General features: G+C 37.5%; 1 protein-coding gene across 2 annotated transcripts in view; it reads right to left on the bottom strand.

The window, feature by feature from the left end:
• The window catches only part of LOC145694462 (5-taurinomethyluridine-[tRNA] synthase subunit MTO1, mitochondrial), a 78,942-nt gene that overhangs the window by 41,682 nt on the left and 12,951 nt on the right, over positions 1 to 24,309 (bottom strand). For both annotated transcript variants that reach the window (XM_081770744.1, XM_081770745.1), the window contains exons 4-8: positions 22,352 to 22,559; positions 20,105 to 20,281; positions 16,525 to 16,637; positions 14,072 to 14,217; positions 5,361 to 5,518 (exon numbers count right to left, since the gene is read on the bottom strand). In XM_081770744.1, the coding sequence (XP_081626870.1) occupies positions 5,361 to 5,518; positions 14,072 to 14,217; positions 16,525 to 16,637; positions 20,105 to 20,281; positions 22,352 to 22,559 (802 nt within the window). The remainder of the gene's footprint in view (positions 1 to 5,360; positions 5,519 to 14,071; positions 14,218 to 16,524; positions 16,638 to 20,104; positions 20,282 to 22,351; positions 22,560 to 24,309) is intronic.

Genomic DNA, 24,309 nt, shown 5'->3' with positions numbered 1-24,309 from the left:
CATTACTGCCGCGACCAACTTGTATCATTTCGGTATCTTACCTGATGGTTAGTGATCAGGAGATTGTAACACTGGCTCTGTGATAAACTTTGGAATTTCTCTATGAAGTAGCATTTTAGGGATTAAACTACAGTTGATTTTTTTAAAAAGAAAATACTTCTGAATGATTTATTTACAAAGAATCACTGAATTTTATTACATTTTCCCAGGCTTTAGGTAGTAGTATCGCTCCATCAAGCGCTGACTCCGTTTTCCTGGAGGCCGCTAGTATCGCTTGTTAATATTGTACCAGAAGGATTCTACAGAATTGCTAATGGCCAAGAGCATTAGGAAACTAGACGTACTAAAGACAAGACCAGAAGATAATCGAGCGGGAGAACCAGTATCGGTAGCAAATAGTACTTGCTCGTAGTATTCAGCATCTAATTTTTCTCAAATGATCGGGATGCAAACAACAGAGAGAATAATTATTTCACAAATAATAAAAAACCTTCTGCTCCCTTCTTTTATTGTTAATTAAACAAGACGGCTCGATATTGAGATGCTTTGAAAATAATAATAATGCCAAATTATTTAATAGATGTTATGCATTTGTTCTATGTCGCCACAATCAATGGGAATCAATTACTTAATGTACAAATTATAATAAGTAATATGTAGCCAAGGGGGGTCCGGACCCCCCCCCCTTCGAGACCAAAAATGAAAAAAATAAGGAAGGATAAAACGAAATGAAATGACAAAACGAAGGATCAGCGTTAAAAATTAAAAAGAAAACTACAGGAAGCTTTTGCTTACTCTTTCTTATGAGGAGATTTGTATTACTTGGAATATGGTGGCGAGGTAAGCGAGATATTCTAGAAGAGTCAGGGAATTTGAAATTTCAAGAAAAGTTATGGAATTCTCAGAATTCCTGCTACTAGTCAGGGAGATTTCAAGCTTTCGAAAGCATAAGTGCCGTTGTGTAACAGCGTGGACATTTTTAATCATAACTTTTCGTCATCGCATCCTTGCAGTATCAAAAATGTTATTTCAAGGACAATTTTCTGTTGCTCCTTTAACCTGTCATTTGGAACCGACAGTAGTTGACGGAATAATAAAAACAAAAAATTATATTGAAAGAAAGTTATGTTAGCATTTGATTCAACAGAGAAAGGAACGAATATATTGTAAAACTAGTTGAATATACACATGCTTCGCACAGGGGCTGTATTTGGAAGTCAACGCCTGTGGGAGTATCACCATTGATCTCAGCGACCACGAAAACTATGGATTTGATGCTAATATCGGTCATTTTGGGCTATTTTTTACATGTCTTGGTATCCATCCCCCATTGACTCTCGGCCCGCATACTTGCAAGTCATCGCTAATGGACGTATCACCATTGATTTCAGCGACCGCGAAAATATGAATTCGACACTAATAGCTCAAGTGGTAGAGCGTTGGCTTCGCATTCGGGAGGTCGTGGCTTCGAATCCCGCTGCCTAATATTCTGACTGGGGTTTTCCAGGGTTTCCTTCAGTCCTACCAGGCAAATGCCGGGATGGCACCTACTAAACAGGCCCTGGCCGATACCTTCCCAAATCCTTCCCATTGTTAATGTTTTTGGATATTGAGTGTAAAATGGCCTTTGAGCTGTATCTGGTGATTGTTAAATAAATAAATAAATAAATATCGGTCATTTTCTACTACTTTTACATGTCCCAGTAAACGCCCCCCTGAGACCCCACTGTTTCGAAATTTGAAAAAAAAACGCGTCGTCTTGATCTGGGGCATGGGCCAAGGTACCCCTGACCAAAATTTGGTAACTCTCGGTCAACTCGTCTGGTTCCCAGGCCGCACACAGACAGACAGACAGACAGACAGACAGACAGACAGACAGACAAACACACAAACTCTTTATTTTATTTATATTAGAAGATAGTTTACAAGACAATATTCAGTATGTTCTTTTTATAATAATTGAGGTCCTAACGAAAGGAAAATTGTTATATTTGAATAAACAGAAGAAGATCGTAAATATTGCAAAATCGTTTTCAATACTTTTTTTTTTATTATTTTGCTCGAAATTTCTTCATAGTTTGTTATTAAAATACTTGCCAACATATCCTCATTTTATTGTCCTAACAAACCAATATATGTTGATAGTAAAGTAATTTAGATTGACCGAGCTCCTGGGCCTTCAGAATTTCATGTCCCCCCCCCCCGTTACGAAATCCTGGCTAAACGAACCAATATATGTTCCAGTAAAATAGTTTAGAGTGATCGAGCACCTTTTGTGATGACCACAGTATTTCATGTCACGGACCCCCCCCCCCTTCACGAAATCCTGGCTACGTGCCTGTTCCAACCCAAGTGTAATGTTTTTCTGCAGTGTACGCTATTTGTAAGTAAGCACCTCATATTTTAGTATGACTTTCAACATTGAAGCGAATGAGAATGCCGACTGATTTGATTTTTCTTTCTGGTTCTTTGTCCAAAACAAAGGAGATAACTAGATAAGGGATAGAGGTTAAAGGAATGTTCAAGTGGTGAGGTCAATGCATATGCACCCCACAGATTTCAATGAATCAGATCTTGCTGAACTACAAGCAAAAACGAGTAAAGATATTTTATTCGGAGCGCAGATTATTGCAACGTACGGTATTCTGCAACTGGTAATTCTGTTGTCGAGAGACGTTTTGATAGTAGTTTCACTTGTAGCAACGACCCACTCACCGTTTGTCGACCTATAGCAATATCACTGTGTAGGGGGGCCAAGAATTTGAGCAAGGGGATCTGGCCCTCCCTTAGCTTCGCCACTGTGGAAAAAATAGATTATGATACATTTCAGTGTCAACCCTTCTTCTAAAATAGATTTCTTAAATAAGTTATTGGCTTTTTAAATCACTTCGTTACTTTTGGGACATCTTTCATATGAAATACATGATAGTCCAATACTTACAAGAGTCTAATAATAATAATAATAATAATAATAATAATAATAATAATAATAATAATAATAATAATAATAATAATAATAATAATAATAATAGTAATAGTAATAATAATAATAAACGGAATTTTGATGTGTGTTGGAAACATTTAGTATTCAGCTATTCCCGATATTTACTAGAGTCTAATAAAAAATGGAACTTTCATGCGACTGTTGAAAATATTTAGTATTCAGCTTTTCTATCTTAATGTACGGCATAGGAAGGAGTTTCTTCCAAAGAGAATGCAATTAACGCTCATATAGGGTTGCCATTCGTCCCGGAAAATCTTGGGCAGTCACGGAATCGAGATCTGCGTCCGAAAATATTTCTTGGGACGCTTAAATGTCCCGAATTTCAGCGAGGAAGAAAGGACAGGAATATTATAGTTTGCTTTTCCACAGAATTAGGTACATAATTATTCTCTTCAACTTCTGAATATGGCAATTCAAAAGTTGAAAAAAAAAGTCATGCTGACGTACATACATGCGAGTTATTGAGTTGTTAGTTTGTTAAAAATAACAGAAATAAAGTAACAATTTAATGAAAGAAGTCCTTTGAAGATAACAAACGCCGCCAGAACGTATTACCAGTTAACTAACGTTCTAAGAAAAGGAAAAAAAAGAAAGATACAACATGAACAGACAAAACGTGTGAAAGGAAACAACATACCTTTAATGAGCTAAAACGAAAGTTACGAAACATAAGAGATCCTGAGAAATTAAAGATTCTCGTAATTTAGTAGCGTCCCGGATTTTCATTTTTGAAATATGGCAACCCTACGCTCATAAGATAATAACGTGTTAGAATTTGTGACACTGAAATAGTACTAGATCTTTAATACAACTGAGATAATTTGGAAATCTTTTAAAGTGAGGGATGAGGCGGCACAAATTCATTTTCGTACCTGTGCCAATTCAATACATTCAATCAAGATTTTTATTACCCAATTCCCTCAATCTTACTTTGCATTGTTCAATCATATTCTCAGAAAGACCCTTTTTTCTGGACGCTTTATGAACCTTACGTGTATGTCTCATACACGACCGACACAACCCATATACCTTATTAGGCATCCCGAATGAATTACTCGCAATATACTGTTCCAACACATACCATTGAAACAAAAGAATACACGACTGTTCTTTATTCACCATCTATTTATGTGATTTCACGCCACTACGAATTTAACAATACATACTGTACGACTAGATTGACTGATTTTTAGCTTTATACATTATATAGTAACGACTGACCGAACTGATTTCTGTTTTATATCCATATGGAATACCGAGGTTATAGGACACAGGACTTATTATTTACGTGGGATTCGAACCACGTCGGTGCTTGACGACCATGCAGTTGACGGATGCACGGACCATTCTGCAAGATAACTTTACGCAAAGTAGGCCGTTCCTCACCACACTATCTCGCCTCTACGAGAACTGAATTACATGATCACACAACAAGTCTTATCTATGTAATATTATGGTTATGATAGATGTCATATAAATTAGGTGGGCTCCGAATTTAGTGCAATTGAAGAATATACGAGGTGTGTAAAAAAAGTATCGAACCATATACCCCCTTACATAAACCAATGATGCGTGGGAGACTTTCTTCCACGTGTAGATGTAGAGGAGACACTCATGCGCAGTCGTGAATCTTTGTTCTTGCCCACAGAAAGCGTCAGACGCCAAAGGACTGAAGATGTGTAGTGAGCGGTCGTCGGGTTTCAGTTTTTTATAAAATGACAGAATAACTTAAGTAGCGATATTGCATCAAATTTTGCAAAAAATCTGGCGATACCCAAGCGAGAACCATTCAATTGGATCGGTACATTCAAATTTGAACGAGAATTTGGGCATGAGGAGAGTGTCCGCGAAATTTGATTCAGGCTTTCATCGCCAAACACAACATACCTGTGTGTCGTCAGTCTCCCCACTCACCCAACATGGCTCCGTGTGACTTTTCGTTATTTCCCAAGCTGAAAATGTCACTAAAAGGGACCTGATTTGAGTCAAGAGAAGATACCATGCGAAATGCGACAGCACGGTTGCTTACCATTCCAAAAACTTCGTTGTCAAAGTGTTTCCAACACTGGCGGGAGCGTTGGGAGAAGTGTGTGCATTACCAAGGAGACTACTTTGAAGATGATTAGTTTCGGATTTCCAAATCAATAAATGTATTTTTACCAATCAAAGATTCGATACTTTTTTGAATATACCTCGTATATACCACCAGACAACGACGCTTTCGTTCTCTACCAAACTATCTCGTCGTCAAGAAAGCTGGATCGCAAAGACCATGCAATAAGTCAAGTTCTTCCCTCTTCAAAAACCTTTTCTTGAAATCTTTTCAAAAACAATTTTATTTCATGAATACAAGTACCTGGTCTTAGGACTTCCGCATTTTCTAAGCCACTGACTTTCCTAACAAGTTCAATTTGTAATTCTGCAGGTAATGTACAGGATAGTCCATTTGGATACACAACGTGGGTGTTCAATCCTTCTGGTTCCAGCCACACTTGATGAGGTCGCTGACCAAACCTAAGGGACAGAAAAGTTTTAATATTAAAAAGATACTAGCATTTAAGATGCAAAATTAAATTGAACGTAAAGTTAGCTTTATAATAGCATGATATATGACTCTACTAATGAAGCGAACTGTTAAGAAGTGTACTATATGAGCAGTGTTTGTACACAATCGCACTGCGTACCCATAATATTATGATTTCAACTAACCTTGTTGTGTGTTCCAACAGAACACTCTTGTATTGCTTGGCTATTTAATTGTAATAATAGCGAACTAAATTTCAATTAATGAAATAGCTAAGTGCTATCACTCAAGAACACAATTCATTAGACAATTCTTTATTTATGAGCAATGTTACCTATTTAAAGTAAATATGCAATACTAGCAGATTGCCTGTTCTTCGCACGGAGAGGATACGTTTCATTTTGGAAATAAAGAGCAACTGGGGGCTGAATTTGGATTTAAACGGCAACAGAATTGTCACTGTTTGTCTCAGCGACCCCGAAGACCATGTAATCGACACTAATGCCGGTCATTTTCAATCATTTATATATATATATATATATATATATATATATATATATATATATCCTCTTCCCCTTCCTCTACGTTGCACTGTCAAAGTGAAATGATAAAAACCACCCCAGGCCCGAACCTCATCTGTTAAAAATTTGATCGACATCGGTCGGGTAGTTCACGAATTAATACTTTATCCCTCTCCCTTAAGTTCTACAGTCAAAATGAAATAATAATAATAATAATAATAATAATAATAATAATAATAATAATAATAATAATAATAATAATAATAATAATAATAATAATAATAATAATAATAATAATAAAAATTCCCCAGGCCCGATCCTCACCTATGTTGAAAATTTAATCGTGATCGGTATGGTGGTTTAAGATTTATGAAGTCACAAACATAGTTACTTTCAATTTTATATATTAGAATTAGATTTGGACACTTCTCTTTTTTAATTTATTATTATTATTATTATTATTATTATTATTATTATTATTATTATTATTATTATTTTAATCTGTACACGAAGCTCATTAGTAAGAGCTTTACTTCGTTCGCTCAGCATAATTACAAATGCAAAACGACATCACATTACAAAGAAGACAAGTGAAAGAAAATAATTTGGTAGTTTAGTCAAGTTTAGCAGTCTTTAGCTTACCGTGCCGGAAGCAAATCGAGTAAAAGTGGTTAACACACTAGCACGGCAAGGCTGAGACCAAGATTTGATTCTAAGTCCAATCATATTATTTCTCTCTTTGAATCTTCATTAAATTTACGCCTACAGAGGATACGATGTAAAGCTAGTAGGATTGATTGCTCCAGTTGTCTGATAAGATAAATACAGGCAATTCTACTCTTACCTATGTAAAAAGAATATTTTCCTCTCATAATATTTCCTTCAATATTCCACCTGAAAATAGAGGAATATCTTGCATAACGCGGTTGATTGGTTGCAAGAAACGTTCGCGTTGTTTGAGATCCATTTACAATGGGTTTACACTGGACTCGTTCATCACAAAAATTTAGAATAACAAGTTACTTTAAAAATGAATGAAAAATATAAACAAAACAATATAGGAAACTCTTTTCACCAACCATAAAAAGTTGTTTTTGAAATCAACTGAAACTAGAAAATGAAACCTTCCGGTTTATGTTGTTTCCATATTTATGCCCTGTATGGCAAAGGAGATGGATGATTAAGGAAAGTGAATAACTATGAAAAAATATATGGATTGAAAATGTGGGAGGAAACGAAAGAACTCAGACAAAAAACCCACGGACACAATGTTTGTTGTCCAACACAAACTCTCATGGCCTATTATCGAACCAGAGACCTTTGCACCGGAGATGAGCGATCTACCACTGAGCCACCGTACTCCCATTCTACAGTTATAGTTATTATTGTCATATTCGGTCCGACTTATACAGTGCTTCCATCTATACCCGCATACGTGGTATTTACTTCTTTTATTTGGTGATATTTAAAAATCTGAATTGGCAATCCTAGGGTGAGTGATTTCGTAAATTTATTATTCGAACAGAAATGAGCTTTTCTTGCCAATATATATATATATTTTTCTGGAATATAATCTCAATTGTTTTCTCTTTCTATTGCAGACGCGTAGTTCGTTCACCAGGAGGCAGTTTAGTCGAAGTGAGCAATATGGCTTCTATAGGTCAGCAGAAAGTGTTGTGTGTGTTTGATTTTCATGCGACTAAGTCCGTTGTGCAAGTTCAACGGCATTTCTGTTGAAAATTTAGGGTATTTCTGCCATCACTCATTACAACTGTGGTTGAATTGCGTGAGTGCGTCACTGTAGCTATGGCCGATATCGACCCTAACATGCTAGGAAGAGTTTGGCAGGAACTCGATTATAGATTAGAAGTAAGGTAAGGTAAGGTAATGTATAATATGGGTGCGTCGACAGCGGGATCTTTTTGCACCCTTTAAAAGTCTAATGTATGTTAATAAAAGAAAAGGGAGTAAAAGGTAAAAAGCAAGTCAAACATAAAAACCAGTAATAAGTTAGTTAAAAGCAAAATAAAACAACCAGACACGAAATGAAATTAACACGCATGCAATATGTTAAGAGCTCGTAAAAAATCTACAAGCCCAGGAATGAAACGTGTGCTGTCACCTAGGAGAATCTGCAGATCTCCCTCAATCCCATAGTGCCGTTGAACAGGAGCAAGAACGTGACAGTCGACAAGTACGTGACGGACGGTCAAAGGAGTACCACAAGACGCACAATCCGGAGCTGAAGTTCCATGTAAAAGATGTGCATGCGTGAAATGAGTGTGACCGATACGTAAGCGAGCTAAAATAATTTCTTCGTGGCGAGAGAGTCGGGAACTAGACGACCAGACACCTAAACGAGGTTTAATTGCGTGCAACTTGTTGGCCTGGGCTACGTCCCACTCCGACTGCCATTTTTGTAAAATACGGGATTTAAAAATCGGGTAGAGATCAGTGGGAGGCAGGGGAGTCGGAAGGTCGACACCATTAAGAGCGGCAGCTTTTGCTATAGAATCAGCTTCCTCATTGCCAGCGATGCCAACGTGGCTAGGAATCCAATAAAATTCCACAACGGAGCCAACAGCAAGTAGAGAGTGGCATTTCAACAGAACACGTTGGACCAGAGGACGTTTGATGTAAACATTCTTAAGTCTGAGAAGAGCACTTTAAGAGTCACACAGGACCAGAACACGAGCAAGATGATGGATAAGTGCATAATGCAACGCTTGTAGGATAGCCAAAAGCTCAGCACTAAAGATGGAGGTGAACGGAGGAAGTCGGTAACCAGAACGAGCGTCACCACAGACAAAAGCACAGCCAACAGTCCCTTCACGTTTCGAGCCATCGGTGTAAAAGTGAGAAAAGTCACCATACTGCTGCAACAGAGAGCGAAACTCCTGCAAGTATTGGTGATCAGGCGTGGTAGATTTCGGAGAACAGGCCAACTGAAACGAGATATTAGGACAATTGATACGCCATGGTGGAATCGGAAGAAAACCCAAGGGATACAAGGCCGGCACAGCAAGATTTAATTCATCGAGAAGTTCGAGGGCACGAATCCCAAACGATCGGGTGGCACGAGGACACGCCGCATAGCGACGATATCTATCACCCGCGTCAAGAACAAAAGAGGAAGGGTGATTCGGAAGGGCTTGAAGGCGTGCAAAATATCGTAGGAGTAGATAATGCCTGCGATGGTGAAGAGATGGTTCATGGGCTTCGACATACAAACTAGGTATAGGACTGGTACGGAAAGCTTCAATACACAAGCGAATGCCACAATGATGAACTGTATCCAGCAGACGAACAACAGATGGCCGAGCAGAAGAGTAAACCACACAACCATAATCCATTTTAGAACGAATCAGGGTACGGTACAGGCGTAGAAGTACAGTACGATCCGCACCCCAAGAACGATGGGAGAGAACTCTCAAGAGATTAAGTGCTCGAAGGCAACGATATTTCAAATCCCGTATATGCGGAAGCCAAGTTAGCTGACGATCGACTTCCAAGCCAAGAAAGCGAGCACTATTAACAAACGAAAGGCGTGTTCCGTTAAAATAAAGATCAGGATCGGACACGCAGGTACGTAAGCGACAGAAATGGACGCACTTAGTTTTCTCAACGGAAAAATGAAACCAGGTCTGAGCGGTCCATCTGTACAAACGATTGAGAGTAAGCTGGAGTTGACGAGTAGATGTACGGAGGTCATGGGAACGACAATAGATAGTAAGATCGTCAACGAAAAGTAGACCTTGTACAGGAGTACTAATATGAGACAAGACACTATTTATAGCAACAACAAACAATGTCACACTCAGAACACTACCTTGAGGGACTCCATTTTCTTGGACGAAACGATCAGAAAGGGATGAGCCAACCCGTACCCGGAAATATCGGTCGCCTAAAAACTGTTCTAAAAACAAAGCCATGCAGCCACGAAGGCCCCAGGAGTGAAGCTGTTGCAAGATTCCAAACCGCCAGGTGGTATCGTACGCTTTTTCGAGGTCAAAAAAGATAGCGACTAAATGTTCCCGATGACGAAAAGCATCCTGAACAACAGTTTCAAGATGCACAAGGTGATCAGTGGTCGAGCGAAAATGACGGAATCCACATTGCGTATTGGAGAGTAAGGAATGCCGTTCTAAAAACCAGACCAACCGGAGATTGACCAGCTTCTCAAAAACCTTGCAGACACAGCTAGTAAGGGCAATAGGCCGATAGCTGGAACTGCAAGTGGAGATCTTACCGGGTTTCAAAATACGAATGATATAAGCCTCTCGCCAAACTACCAGAAAGTGGCCAGCAAGCCAGTTCAATATTATCCATATCATTAAATAAGGTCAATAAGGAGGCTTTACCATGAAGGGGCAGATGGCGTAACATAGCATAATGGATGCAATCAGGACCTGCAGCAGTATCCTTGGTGGTGGAGAGAACATAGTCTAGTTCGTTGGCAGTAAAAGAGGAATTGTAAGAATCCACACGCCGTGAGGTGAACGATAAACGTATGCGTTCAGCTTGCTGTTTGTACCGAAGAAAATCGGCAGAATAATGGGTAGAGCTAGAAATAGAGGAGAAGAAACTACCCAGTTCGTTGGCTATTTGCTTTCGATCGGTAACCAATTCGTCATCGACGACGAGAGCAGGGACACAATGCGAGCCATCAGAGCCCTGCAGACGGCGGATTTTAGACCAAACAGCACTCATGGAACTAGAGGTTGTTAAAGTGGACACATAGTCATGCCAACAGCGACGTTTTGCTTGTTTGATCAAGTAGCGGGCGCGCGCACGAGCTGACGAAAATGCCCCAAGTTATCGTCCGTTGGAAGACGGTTAAAGCGGCGAAATGCACGACGCCGAGCAAGAATAGCATGACGAATTGCAGGTGACCACCAAGGAACTTGCCGAGAACTTTGGCCTCGAGAACAAGGAATGGAAGAGTCAGCAGCTGCTAGAACACTTTGCTGAAATAAGGCAGTGCGCTCGTCAAGAGACAGAGTACGATCATCACCAAAAGTAAAAATTTGTGAGAAATGATCCCAGTCAGCCCGACGTAAATTATAAGTAGATAGGCGAACGTCGTGCGCACCGGGCAGCCCATGAATGATTATTGGAAAATGGTCACTACCGCACAAATCAGGATAGACACTCCACGTAAGAGGAACTCCCAGCTGAGGGCTGATAATGGAAAGATCCAAATGCGAAAAGGTGCCCGTAGCTGTAGTGAAATGCGTGGGACTGCCATCGTTAAGCAAAACCAGATCAAATATATCAAGAAAGGCGGTGATTTCTCGACCCCGAGCCTACGTCTGAGAGGAGCCCCACAATCGATGGTAAGAATTAAAATCACCAACAAGAATTACAGGTTGTGGTAACTGGCGATAGAGGTGTTCTAGATCGTGCCTTGTAAAATGATCGTGACGAGTTATGTAAATACAACAAAAGGTGACCGGCTGTGGAAGAAATATTCGAGCAGCAACAACTTGCAATGGGCTGTGAAGATGTAGTAGCGAGGAATGAAAGGTGTCTAAAACACCAGTGGCCACTCCTCCTGCAGCACGGCCATTAGCAACTTGATCGTGCCGATAGAGAGTATAATCTGATACGACAGCCGAGCGGGTCGGAAGGAAATGTGTTTCCTGCAGGCAAAAAATAGCAGGACGAATGGTGCGAAGCAGCTGCATAAATTCTTCGAAATGGCTGGAAAAACCATTTAAATTCCATTGAAGCAGGTCCATTATGAGTAATAGGTGTTAAGGTGGAGTAATGCGTTGTTTTGATTTTTTCTTTTTCTCAACGAGAGTAAAAGATTCATGTTCGTCAACCGCCATATCGTTGGAAAGGGAAGAATCACTACGCTGGGGACTGCCAGGAGGACTAGAAGAAGATTTCGACTTCTTATGAGTAGGCGGGCTAGCAGATTTAACTCGTAACAAGGTCTTCTTGCTTTTACGAGAGTGATCCTTGGAGGAAGCAACAGGTTGAGAACTAGAGGCGGTAGGTTGTTTTAAGAAGGTCTCCCGTAAAGAACTGGGAGTACCAATCGACTGAGGTTGAGAAGGACGCGCTGCTGGAGGGTGGCGATTGTCGGTGTTAGTAGATGACGATAATACACCAGCCACGTCTGAATCAGGTGTAGAAGGCGGCTGAAAACTGGTTTGTGTACCTACATCTACAGTCTGGGTAGACTGAGAGTAGGTAGAGTGTGTTACAGAAGGCGTTTGAGTAGCTATCTCAACTGTTTGAGTGCCCTGGAATGTGCCGGCAGCAACCACTGAAGAAAAGCTGACTCCAAATGTGGGGGTAGTCCTCAAACGTTTGCGAGCGTCAGCAGCAGAAATTTTCTCGGTAACCATTAATTCTCGAATACCCTTCTCAAGCGTAAACGACGGACAATCTCGAGACCAAACAGGGTGAGAACCGGTACAGTTGACACAGCAAGGAGCACGGGTACAGGGGTGCTATGTTCGACCTGGCCACAATGACCACACAAAGTGTGAGAAGAGTGACAAGACCCCGTTTTGTGACCGAAATGTTAGCACTTGAAACACCGCAATGGCAATGAGATATATGGGCGTACCTTGAGATTATAGTAGGCAGCACGTACAGACGATGGAAGCTCAGAGAGGCCAAACGTAAGAATATAGGACGAGGTAGGTGAAAGAACGCCGTTCTGTTTCTTCTGAATACGTTTGACATCAGCGACATGCTGATCATGCAGTTCTTCTCGCAACTGGTCTTCGGTGACATTATGAAAATCAAAGCAGGTAATTACGTATTGTGTTTAGTTGGCGATGAGCTTCAACTATGATAGGGACAGAGCCCAAGGACGTGCATTTCAGTAACAATTGAGACTGTTTGTCGGTCGTGGTATGGACTAATAAGGTGCCATTTCTAAGTTTTTTAATATGGCCAGGCGGAAACGTGCCCGTGACAATATGCATAAGCTGTTTATGAATAATGAATGGTGATAATTTACCTAAGCTTCCTAAGGTTTCATTAGATTTATCTTTGATAATTAGGTACCTTGGAGTAAACTCCACGGTCTTTTCCTCTATGTTTCCACTTTCCGTAAAAGGGGCTTGATGCAGATCCATGTTATAAGAGAACCCAAATCTCCTCCACTTCCCCGTCATCGTTCTAGGGGCCTACGAGGCGGCCAGTGTCTCTGGACCGCCCTATGTCAGCAAGCTGAGTCATGGCTCAAAGCAAGAGACAAAACAATTGCGATGAGGCAGGACCACTTGTACCCCTGAATGATAAGTACTGATGAGGAGACCGCCGTCCCACCGACTGAGGGGAGGAATCAGGCTTCCTACGGACTTCCACAAGGCGCACTCCCAGCTTTCCCTTTCAGGGCATCACTCCTTCCAGTACAGCTGGGAGCCACCAGAGCTTCCGTCCTCAGTCACCAGACTCCGGGTCCAAGCGTCTAAACCAAATGTGTCCGAAGCATTCCATTAACCAGAGCCAAGTTTAGCAACAAACGAAATCCGTCCAAATCCGAGGCTCTTCTTCTCGCACACTCGATCGAATGCTGCATAAAGCAGCTTTTACGTGAAGGGTGATCGGCCCAACACAACCCCCAACCTGGAGGACCAGTAGCTATTGCAGCACGAAGCTGGGCGATGGGAGCGCCACTTTCCCGACGCCGGGTATAGATTAGAAGTGTCTCGTATGACTCGTGGATCATATATCGAACATTTATAATATGTTGCAAAAAAATAACTTTTTGAGAATGTTAGAAAAATTTTTTGAGTTGATCCATCAGTGTGTGTAATCTCTGTTTACATACGTGTTATTAATAGCAAAAAAATAATCATTGAAATTTGGAACATCACTCAGACTCACCCTGTATGTAATAATAAAAACTGCACAAGAGCAAACCCCTCATTCTTCAAAACCATGTTAGGCAAGGTATTCCTGTATAATTTATTTATTCAAACTGCAATTTTGGAATACTTTAACGAATCATAGTGATTCATTAAGCTTTGGAACAGGAAAAAAGTGGAAACTCACCTTAGAACTTTGGATTCTATTGAAGGGCAGTACCTAGGCCCTGTAACTTCTTCTGCAACATGTTTATTTAGATGCATATTATCCAGTACGATTTTGTTAATATCTGGATTCGTATACGTTAGGTGACAAATGAGTTGATCTTCTGGCTAAACAAAAATACAAGATATAGCAATTAGAATACAATGCTTAGGGGAAGTTAAACAATGAGTTCCGAAGGGAAACAGACAGAGGAAGGGAAGAGTTTTACAAAAGAAAATGTGAGGACATACAAGAATTAGGAGGAGTTGAAAGTACGAGGAAATGTACAAGGAGGATGGAACTGTTGTGGAAACAAGGAAATATTGTGATGGTTGTATAAGATAAGAATGGAAAAGTAGTCAGCGAGAACTGAAGGCTTAGGAAGCTGGAAAGAATATGTTAAGGACATCTACGGAAGTAGGATAGATCATGTGGCTTTGATGTTGAAGTAGAAAATGAAGTAGGCGAGGATGAGTTTAGTATTCTTCGGGATGAGTTTGAAAACACTATATGCGAGATTAGAAATGGAAATTGGGATAGATAATATACCAATCGAATTCATGAGGAATATAAGAGACGCGGGCAAGAAAGAATTGTTTTGACTGTGCAATGAAATATATGAAATAGGAGAATAGCCCAAAAATTTCCTGAAGACTATCATGATACCGTTTTGCTATTTTAATCTCAATATCTCATGCAGCAAAAATTATGCTTCACATACTGACTGAAGGTTGTATGGAAGAACAAATGAAGAAGTTGAGGAGGAACACTTAAGAGTTTAGGAGAGGTAAGGACACAAGAGATGCAATTGAGAAGATGTAATTAAAAAGAGGAAGAGACACTGGTTGGAACATTGGCTCAGAAGGAACTGTATTTTATGAGGGACGTACTAGATGGTATGGTGGCAGAAAAGAGAGGGAGAGGATAAAAGAGGCTACAATTGATGGACGGTATCAAAGCAGAAAATTTGTACGTGAAGATGAAGAAGTTAGCTGAAGACCGTGTACAGGGGCGGCCAGTGACCTGCTAATAATGACAGTGAATACCTATAATGAGATGATGGTGTTATTAATACAACTGCTTTTAGAACCGTATTACGAGTAAACAAAATAACCAACTTATTTTGCTATTGCATGTCTACTAAGATGGTTGATTAATTAAAAGTACCAAATTTTAATGCTATTGTTAGTATTATCGAAACTTGAGTGAGAAATGAGGACAAAATAAAGTGAGGTAAAACGAATTAATAAAAAAGCACATTACTCCATAACACAATACCTATAAATCTGCATATATTACGATGTGTATTTCTTACACTGCTTTATTTAATTTACTTTAACTTATTCTATCCTTAATATATATATATATATATATATATATATATATATATATATATATATATATATATATATATATATATATATATATATATATATATTTCTCTTTAGTCTTCTCAATACTACCGCTACAATTAGAAAACACTTGACAGTTTTAGTTAAATCTACTATCTTATATGCACACATAACTGCAGTGGCGTATTTACGATTTTGTTTCGAGGGGAGGGGCTTTACTAACTTTGATCCAGGAAATGTGAAAATTCTGCAAGATATTTCAATTACTTTAATATAGTAAATAAGATTTCGGTAGGGGGGGGCTTAAGGGTTAAGCCCAGAAGCACCCCCCCTAAATACGCCACTGCCTAACTGTATATAACAAAATACGAGAGTAGGTTTGTTGTTTTACTTACTTATTTCACTTCCTGAACACGGGGTCCCGGCTTCGATTTCTGGTGGGAAAGCCTTGAAATTTTAACCCATTACGGTGGTTCGGATTTCACCTTAAACAATAGGTCCATGTCTTCTATAACCCTGGAGCTGAAAACGGACGCTACACCCCAACCAAAAAAAAAAAAAAAAAAAAAAATCACTTTCTAGTATGCCCTCCAACTTCCAGTAGGATGGCCAATAACTAGATTTCAATTTGCTGTGTGAATAAATTTTGGATTTCATCGAGCCCTATCAAGTACGATAAGATTTATTAAAAGGCATATATGATAAAGAATTGGGAAAAGTAAACGAATTTATTCTATTGTCAGGGAATATAAGGTAATAGTTAATTAGGACAGTCTGACCGCTCTCTTGTACGATTTTAACATTAAGAAAATTAGAAAAATAATAACATTTTCTTCCACCTTTAAAAGGTACAGTACTCTGTATTACACGTTTAAGAATATTAGTTTGCATGGTACGATCTGAGACACAAAAAAAGAGCAACAATACGTCTTGCTATTCTACTAAAATTTCGGTTCTCAAAATTTAATGACTATACAAATTAGTATTTAATTATGTATATATATATATATATATATATATATATATATATATATATATATATATATATATATATATATATATATATATATATATAGTACCTACCTTTATCCACACAGAATCATTTACGAATGAAAATGGGTGAGGAGGATTGTCTGCAATTTGTGGGATACAAACACTATAATCTATAGTCCTTCCATCTAGACGAGGCGGTGTACCTGAAGAAAGAAAGAAAAAAAAAAAGATAAAAATTTCAATAGTTCATTACATACTACTATATTTAATGTAATTGCTATTTGCACACTTTATATTAACAATTTTACTAAACAAACGTATAAAAGAGGATTTAGAAAAAAAAAATTGTCGATCCTATTGGAATCTAGGCAACTTCTATCAATAAATTTAAATTTAATAATAAATTTAATGAAAATTCAAAGTTCAAAAAGTGTGACTGAACCAAGAATTGAACCCGCATTACTAACCACTACGCCAGCGTTTTTCAATCTTCGTTTCAGTTTCTGGCACACTAACTATGTAATCTAAAATTCTACAACACATCAATAAAAATTTAACTTTTTTTTTTTTCGCGCCTAATGCCAAATTACGGTAAAAACTGCCTTCAGCGGACCCATTATTAAACGGAAATATTTTACGGTTCCATGTATTTAGGGATAAGAAAGGTGTTAAATTTCCTTCATTAAACGCTAACTGTCTTACGCGGACAACGAAAACTAAAATAAAACTTTCAACGATAATTTCAAGTTCTGGAATGCAGCGTTAAGTACATTTTTAGACACCCTGTGAGAGGTCAGATGTGTACATATACACTGTGTAGTTTGCGAAAAGACCTTAGTTCTTTTGTTACGTTACTTATACATTTAACCTTTAGTCGACGAAGCCCGTACCGCCATATGAAGCCCTGTGTATACGTCTATTACAATTAATTTACTTTTCTTCCAGCAAGATCAATTCATGAGGAAGAAAATATCGTATCCCCTAGAATACGGCTGTCGTAACTCAAAATAGGTTTTAAATTTATATCAATTTTTACTGTGTAATAATCATAATTTGCTGTTACTATCTTGTTAATTGTACTCGTATTCTAAATGTACAACAAATATTCTGATAATCTTGATTTTGTTTTTGAATTTTTAATATTTCTTCTTACTCCTCACAATAGTTACTTATCTTCGATATCAACTATTCTTCGAATACACGTAATTTTGTTTCCTTCCTCTTTAACTAATTCTTGTAACTTTGTAACCGTTTGTCCTCTGGAAAACAAGTATAGCTACAATTCCACAGTTGTTCACTCGTGGTTTCGGAATGTTAAAAATGTATGCATGCAATTCAATATGACTACGAAACATCTTTATCAAAAATAAAAAATTTAAAACTGGGTAACGAAGATTTATTGGTAATTTGAATTCTTAAAAAACAGCACACAAAAATTTCCACAAAACTTAAAGAGATTACAACTTCAAATAATAATTAAAAATATTTAACGAATTGCTATGAGATGCCCTTTAGATCGTGGTTCACATAAACTTTCACACTTTCATCGTTACACTTTTCCACACTATTTGCATTAGCTGAAGAGGGAAAAAAAAAGGGGGAGTAGCAGCTCTAACGAATTACTTCCTATCGAGGATATTATTGTAGATGTGGATTCTTAATGATTCATAATGTAGTATTAAGTTCAATTTTAGTATGCAGTTTTTGGCGTACACTATATTCTACAGGAAAGGATAACAACTTGATGTTCCTTCTTTTTAATACAAATGCACATTCTCGTTAAGAACGTAGTTTCTCAGGGTGACTGATGCCTTGTTCTTTCAACAGGGAAAGTCCCGAAGGGTTGACGGTAGTTTGTTCCAATACTCAAGATGAACAAATGCAATTGTACATATAAAACATATAGAAACTATGCTCTAAGTAAAATATCTAGTTCCACTAACATTGTTCTCTTATCGGAACACTACGTTTCGTGAGAGAATTGCTAATTTCAGTTTTTTCAAGTATGTAAATATTGCTAACTGACTAAATGAAAATATCCAAAAATTCACTAAATATTTATAAACATCATATATATAAAAGTGCTTTAGATCAAACAAACTGTGATTAGCATAATATCGACTGTGAACTGTGCGTGACTGTCTTGGTCACACCTGGTGCTATGAAAATAGAATTGAAATGAAAGAATGCTTTGTTCTGTTGGTTACGACAATTGAAGAAATTGATTTCTCATCAATGTTACCAACATAAAGATTTTTTTTTTTTTAAGAAGATAAAAATATATTAAAATGGATTTTTCCTTAAGTTAACTTGTATAGTCGGGGACAAAAGAATATATATAATCGGAAAGCGGTTATAACTAAGGGCACGAGTTTTTTGCACTAAGAATTTGAAAATTTCGAGTTTCATTTTTTATATTTCACGTTTTGTCGCATTTTCCAAATAAAATTTCGTATTTTGTAGCTTTTGTCGAAAAGAATTCCCTAATATTTTTACGATTGTATCTTTTATTCATAGATCACCATAAAAATGAACCAATTAATTACCTAAAACCAAAATACACTAAATATTTCACTTGACAATGTCAGTTTCATTTATAGAAAATTATATTTTTTCAAATCAAACTGAGCAAAATCAGTAACTAAACTTACTATGAGTAGGAAAGTTTTGCTGTCTTCTGAAAACACATAGCACAAGTTACATTTAAGCATTAAACATAAGCATATTACATGTTTCCACATTTTCCTCCTTTATTGTTGTACATTTGTCACTTATCATCAGTCCATACTTGAGAAAAAAAAAAAAAAAAAAACTTTCACAATTAGCATTGCTTCTTTGGAGGCCACACATATGTAAGTGCACTTACAAAAAACTTCATCGGAACTCCCCATCCAGCTGCGATAGTGATAGCTAACGGGCAACATGTTCCCTATAGTTGTCCTAATCAGCCCAAATGCACAGTTCATGTCACGTTCTACCCTTCTGTTAGGGGAAAACTAGTTTTTAAAGTAATGAAAACGTATTTTTAAAATTTCGCGTTATATCGTGTATTGTTAGAAATTTCGCGCAAAACTGCCAATTTCGCGTTTTATCGCGCAACGGAAACCAATGAAAATACACATAAAATATCATAAAACGTCAAGAAACTGAAAATTCCTTAATTCTGACGCATTTCGTTTTATCGCACATTGCGAAAAACTCGTGCCTCTAGTTGTAACTTCTTACCCAATCTTGGAATCTAAAACTATCTTATTTACACAGACTCTCTGCCTAACAACTATAATAGCCAGCATGTGTACATTTTCATGGCACGTTCTGTCAAGTATCCTATTCCAACATTTGAATGCATATAAGAAAAGTTTTCTCTTACAACAATTAATACTATACATATTGAAATAACATTGCAATTTTCAAAACTAGAAAAATATAATAAAATTGACATTTTAGTTACAACTGACTCATTCAGGAAGTGCGATATACTATTTAAGTGCAATTACTCTATTTTATACTTCACTCACACCAAGAACAATACCCCCCTCTCTCTCTCTCTCTCTGATAGATATAGATAAATAAGTAAATCATAGGTTCATCTTTTAGTGAGTTTTTCCTTCAAATGTGTGAAGTATCCAAGATTGGAAACTTGTTTATTGCAGTATACTTAGGTACAAACCTGTTTTTAATCTTCCCATTCTGAAGTTTAATCTCTCTAATGTTTGAGCTAAACCAATGGCAGGCTCATCCCCAATTCGTCCTGCAGGACGTACTTCGAGACCAATGTTGATCTGTCCCTTTAAGAAGGTTCCCGTTGTAAGGATCACAGTTTCTGCCTTAATACGACTGCCATCAGCTTCAATGAAAATAAATATATTACAAATAAATCAGTAAGATATCCCACTAACACTAAATTTTGCATGTTCGATTTAAATTTGATTTGTCTTCCTGATTATTAATAGAAGAGAGTCTTATTCAAGGTTAAACGAAAGACATTTTCTAAACAGAAACTAAAAATCAATATGTTACATTCTCTACGATTAGTAGGAAATAATAGTTACATAATGTTTGGAAATGAAACGTCTATGAACGCAGACAGCAAATATATGTATCCACTCTCATAATTTGTTTCACCAGAAAGTTCGAAATGACGAAAACTCTGAGTATATTGTTCTTAATTTAAAGGGGACTGTTACAGCAAAGTGTTCTAAAAGAGTAGAGAGAAAAGAAGTCATCTAGTTGAATAATACTCAATTTTGAAATTTATTTATTTATTTATTTGTTTATTTTTTACGTCCTATAGGAGACGATTGATTAATAAAACAGAATGATTTTGAACAAATTAGTAAACTGAAAGCGTAAGAGAAAACGGGAGAACTGCAAGAAAACTCACGAAGAAGTTTCTGTCCACATCAAACTCAGATGCTCTGGAATCGAACTAAAGGTAAGTGATTTACCATTGAACCACAGTACCCCAATATCTACATTTTGTTGGCAACTGTACATGAATCAATGGTTTGTACAATTTTGCACTGGTGATATAACACTAGACACTGTGTCCTCTGTAAAAATTTGTTCGTGTTAAATACATTCATACTAAGCTTATTTGCCCCTCCCCGCCAAAAGGGAAACGCATACACAAGGTAACTCTACCCCCCCCCCCCTAAAAAAAATGAGTGAGCTATTAAAACGCGTTACTAGGTTAATATGCGTTACTTTTTCCTTTTAAATAAGATTTTCACTGAAATCGAAGCTTGCAGCATGTGAAGATTCTGGTACAGAAGGCTGTTCAGTCCTTGAAAATGGATACTAGATAGGGTGTCCGAAATATTGAATATCTTTTCCTTAGGAATACAATAAAGGATAGTACTTATTTTATTTGGTAATGGGCATTCCATTTACTCCGTTAGTCATTAGACCACACAACATTGTTAGCCCTGGGTCTTCAAATACATAAACTCCGACAGTTTGATGGTAGTTTTTATGTTCATTTTGCGCTGAACTTCTTTATCTATCTCTGAATTCTAATCACATATATTGTAGTCTCATTACACCATACTAGGAAGTGTGGATCTTTGCAGCTGAGGCATGTCTCCTATGCCAAGTCTTGAAAAAATGAAATGAAATTTTACGTCCCACGGATATGCCGGCTAGGCTAAAGGAGACGGTGATGATGAGAAATGAATCAAATAGTGGAATGAAGAAAGTGGGAGGAAACGGAAGAACCTCGAGGAAACCCACTCACACGGTGTTTGTCCACCACAAAATCCACTTGGCGGGAGCAGGATTTGAACTCGGGACCCCATGCACCAAAGGTGAACGCTCTACCATTGAGCCACTGCGGCCCCGTGTCAAGTCCTGAATTATGACTTCCTTTTAGTACCGAATTCATAATGCTATCTCCTTGCGGGTACAAAATATACAACCCAGTAACAGAGGGAAAAGAAATGCTATATCATAATAATATTTATAATTATAAAGCAAAATAGAAACAACTATAAGTAAAAAGCTTAGTACTCACTGCAGACCAAATGTTAATTTAACAGGAAGAAGTATTTTCAGAAATTACTATTTTCATTCCCAGCTTAGTAGTTCGAAAAAAGAAGAAAAGTTATACACATGACATGTATTCATGTATACAACTTTCCTTTGACGAGAAGTGGTTTACTTCCAATTTTTTACTTTTTTTAACCTGGCTTTTTACCTATTCATGTTTCTTGCCCATTTTTATTTTTATTTATTTATTTATTTTTGAACTGCTAAGTTGAGGATAGAAATAGTAATTTCCGAAGGTATTTCTTAAATGAACATTTGGTCTGCGATGAGTACTAAGGTTTTTACTTATAGTTGTTTCCAAATACAATCACCGCTCGCAATATATAGAAATAAAGCACAATACTCTTACTTATATTACTAGAGAAACTACCTAGAATAATTCCACCACACTTTCGACTAATATCATTTCCATTCGAAGAAACCGATTCCTCCACAATGAGATCTTCAACTGAGGATTCTATCACTTGAAGATTACTTGTGTCTTCCAACAACTCTTTCTGCATGTACTTCTTGTAAAGACTGCGATCAATTTGCGCCCTTGGTCCCCAAACTGCAGGACCTTTGCGTTTGTTCAGCACCTGAAATGCGCACAATAAAATCATTAAGTTGTTCTTCATTCACAGTTCATCTGACATTTTTAAAAGTAAACTCAGCATTAGCAGCAAAAAAGCAGCATTAATCTCATTGCATATTACATGGAATTTAATAGCTGTGTTTCTTATTGAGATATGGTGTTCCCATCCACTACATACCAAAATGAAAATTATTATTATTATTATTTAGTATATTTCTAAAGCACTCACAATGCTATATTATTTATTCTTCCACTTAATACGAATTCTTAAGGAATAATTAGCACTTCTGACCAGAGTATATACACTTATTTATTAAAAACTAAAATACAGTGTGACGGTTTCGACAATTTAACGTTATCTTCATCAGACACCAACTGCACGTGGTCTGAGTGGAAGATAGCACCGAAGAGTGTGAGAACGTATGGCTGTTCTGATAGCGGACTGGTTAATGCATCGGCAAGGTACGCCGAAGATCCCGAATTCGAGTCCCAGTCCAGTTACACACTTTTTCATTCTTTGTGCATTACAGAATTTTAATGGTCTGATTTTACTGATTTCTCCTTTAAATCTATTTAAATAGTCCCTGCTTTGGCAAAATTCAACTTTGTTATATATAATTTAAATAAGATTAAATGTCATAGATTTAATTTTTATGCAAGTTATACACATACGAAATGTAAACAAAAGCTCTTATCACTTGTGTTTCATTGATTCTTTAATTGGTCCTATGTATTTCATCCATTTGGTTTGAATACAGGTAAAGAGAAAGTAACACAAATATAGAACGAAAACGAAGGAAACTCAGAACAATGTTACATCAATCCATTAAACATTATTTCTAAAGTACGGATGTCGTCGCTGAAACATTTATGCTCATGATTATAGTTTTTATCATTTGGGTACTTTGATAAATACAAACTTTATTAACCCTTTAGAGACGGGAGTGGCATATAAACACAGCCGACTGTTTCGTTGATGGGTGTGGTCTACAAACACACCATCTGGGCAATGAGAAGACAAGGGTGGCTCATAAGTCACACTTGCATTTAATTTGTCAAATAAGCCATTCAATACCCAATCATAGGCTTGCATATCTTTTAGGGCGTCCATTTTTTGCTCCTCTGAAGAAAGACTGACAGCCATCCCTAAACCCTTTACAGATGGGCCTGATATATAACAACATCTAGAGGGAGACGGGTCGTTTAGTTTGTCAAATAGGCCATTCAGTACCCAATCATACGCTTGGGTATCTTTTAGGGCGTCCATTTTTTGCGTCTCTGAAGAAAGATTGACAACCGTCCATAAATCCTTTAAAGACGGGGTGAAAACAACATCTAGATGGAGAGGACAGATATGGGCGTGGCATATAAACATACAGCTGATCGTTCCCTTGACAAGTGTGGTATACAAACACAGCATCAGGTTAATTCGAAGACAGGTGTGGTTTACAAGCCTCACTTGCGTTAAATTTGTCTAGTAAGTCATTCTATATCCAACCATAGGCTTGGATGGCTTTTAGAGCGTCCATTTTTTGCGCCTTTGAAGAAAGACTAAACCCTTTAGAAAGGGGCGTGATATATAAACACAACGTCTGGACGGAGAGGATAGATATATGTGTGGCATATAAACACAGCTGATCGTTCCGTTGAAGACATGCGTAGTATATAAACACAATATATAGACGGAGAACGTGGGTATGGTTTATAAGCCTCCTTTGCGTTTAACTTGTCAAATAGACCGTTCAGTACCCAAT

The sequence above is a fragment of the Thermobia domestica genome, chromosome 9 (genome assembly GCF_964235325.1).
Source record: "Thermobia domestica chromosome 9, izTheDome1.hap1.1, whole genome shotgun sequence".
Taxonomy (NCBI): Eukaryota; Metazoa; Arthropoda; class Insecta; order Zygentoma; family Lepismatidae; genus Thermobia; species Thermobia domestica.
Note: the sequence above shows the minus strand (reverse complement) of the source record. Positions and strands in the feature narration are given on the sequence as shown.